General features: G+C 40.7%; 1 protein-coding gene across 1 annotated transcript; it reads right to left on the bottom strand.

Moving 5' to 3' along the window:
- Nucleotides 1-996: 996 nt before the first annotated feature.
- On the bottom strand, nt 997-2,135 carry LOC126388938 (piggyBac transposable element-derived protein 4-like). Its single transcript, XM_050042337.1, has 2 exons — nt 2,028-2,135; nt 997-1,943 (listed from the first exon to the last, which is right to left on the bottom strand). Exons 1-2 carry the CDS (start codon nt 2,133-2,135, stop codon nt 1,434-1,436), a joined length of 618 nt encoding a protein of 205 aa, XP_049898294.1. The 3' UTR covers nt 997-1,433.
- Nucleotides 2,136-2,140: the final 5 nt, after the last annotated feature.

Genomic DNA, 2,140 nt, shown 5'->3' with positions numbered 1-2,140 from the left:
CTTGATTGCAGTAGTTGCTGCTAAGGGTGGCCCAACCAGTTATTAGGTTTAGGGGGCAAACACTTTTTCACACAGGGCCATGTAGCTTTGGATTTTTTTCTTCCTCATTAATAAAACCCTTCATTTAAAAACTGCATTTTGTGTTTACTTGTGTTATCTTTGACTAATGTTTAAATTTGTTTGATGATCTGAAACATTTAAGTGTGGAAAACATGCAAAAAAGTAAGAAATCAGGATGGGGGCAAACACTTTTTCACACCACTGTATATATTATGGGTCCTTGAAAAGTCAAGGAAAAGATTTGAAAGATTGTCCCTGAAAATGTTGGAACCTGGAGGGATGTTTAGTGTAGTGGTTCCTAAATGGTCCATCATAGGGTCCAGATTTCTCCTTAGTCATTAGTTTGAGGTCCACACAGTTTAATATATTCAGCATCATTCTAGCGTTTGGCCATGTTGAGCTAGTTTGCTGTCTCTGTCAAATGGCTGTCCATTAGTCACTCAGTCTACAGCAGGAAACGGCCCTTCAGCATAAAGCTTTGTGCCGTAAATTCACTGTGCTTAAAAACTGTCATCCTTGGTTTGATCTTTTATAAAGCAGAAAGTATGAATTATCTCCCAATTATTATGTGTTGCATCTTTTTAACCAGCTTCTTCCAAACTTATTACTAAAAGTCTTACACTTTTTTTTTTTTAATGTGTAATAAACCTCGTTTACATGAATTTCTACCACTCAGAGTAAAATAAGCAGACGTCACCGCATATGTCAGATATTAGCCAGGACATCCACAGGTCAGAGTTCAATGATGGAACTTTATTTAGAAACAACAGACTGTAAACAAAGAGGAACTTTTTTTTCTTTTACAGAGCACAGACAACATTTATCTCTAAAACTCAAAGTTTTGGTTTCAACTTTCAAACTTTTCGCTTTAACTTTTAAGACAAAAAAACTTCACGGAATGCAAAAGCNTGCGGCCAGTTGTCATCCCTGGTTAGATTTTTTTTTATAAAGCATTAAGTATGAATTATCGCCCAGTTGTTATGTGTTGCATCTTTTTAGCCAGCTTCTTCCAAACACTGTTTTTTAAATTTAATGTGTAATAAACCTCGTTTACATGAATTTCTACCACTCAGAGTAAAATAAGCAGACGTCACCACATATGTCATATTAGCCAGGACATCCACAGGTCAGAGTTGAATGATGGAACTTTATTTAGAAACAACAGACTGTAAACAAAGAGGAACTTTTTTTCTTTTACAAAGCACAGACAACATTTATCTCTAAATTAAAAGATTTGGTTAAACTTTTTGCTTTAACTTTAACTAAGACAAAAAAAAACTTCACAGAATACAAAAGCATAGAAAAACGTGTGTCTGTGTGTGTATATGTGTGTGTGTGTGTGTGTGTGTGTGTGTGTGTGTGTGAGTATGCCTTCATCTGCATAAGTGGCAGAGTGTAATAGTGTGTTTTTTGCAAATATTCACACAGCATTTTTGGCACCTGATTCTCGTTTTGTTGTCTTTCTTGGAGGGGCAGAATCGGCACCTCTTCCTTTTGGCCGATGGGCTGGGAGGAGGGGGTTTGATGGGGCTGGGGCGGGCAGCCTTGGTGGGGCTGGGGCGGGCAGCCTTGGTGGGGCTGGGGGAAGCTGCTGCAGAGGTAGAGGATGTCTCCGCTGGACGTCTCCGCTGGACATCCAAAACCATGCTGGCAGAGGCTGGGGTGCGGGGAAGAACCTGGCGTCGTTTTATGAGAGGCTCCACCAGTTCTCTCCCGAGCACCTCAAGAAACAGCCTCCTCTTCTGACACTTCCCCTGGTACCATGCTGGGTTGATCTCTGTCCACAGTACGAAGGAGTTGTAGGCAGTCACATCGAGAATGTTGTGGAAGACCACCAGGGGCCAACGGGCTGTCATCCTTCTACAGCTGTACACAGCGGTAACCTGCAAACAAATCAATAAATCATTAGAAAATTGATAATGTTGCATGAATGACAGTAAATGTTGCACGAAAAATAAGTGCAATACCTTGTCGAGATTGTCGACTCCTCCTTTGTTCTTGTTATAGTCCAGGATAATGTGGGGTTTCTTGTCCTCCCTGTTGCTGACAGCTGCGTCCTTGTGAAGGGTGCTCATCAGAA

This window comes from Epinephelus moara, chromosome 4 (genome assembly GCF_006386435.1).
Source record: "Epinephelus moara isolate mb chromosome 4, YSFRI_EMoa_1.0, whole genome shotgun sequence".
Taxonomy (NCBI): domain Eukaryota; kingdom Metazoa; phylum Chordata; class Actinopteri; order Perciformes; family Serranidae; genus Epinephelus; species Epinephelus moara.
This window is presented reverse-complemented; position numbering and strand designations above follow the sequence as displayed.

Excerpts from the sequence above, each read along its gene's own strand:
- LOC126388938 (XM_050042337.1), bottom strand. The coding sequence starts at position 2,135 with ATGAGCACCCTTCACAAGGACGCAGCTGTCAGCAACAGGGAGGACAAG. Across the intron at positions 1,944-2,027 it reads GAGTCGACAATCTCGACAAG|GTTACCGCTGTGTACAGCTG; the intron begins GTATTGCACTTA and ends ATTTGTTTGCAG.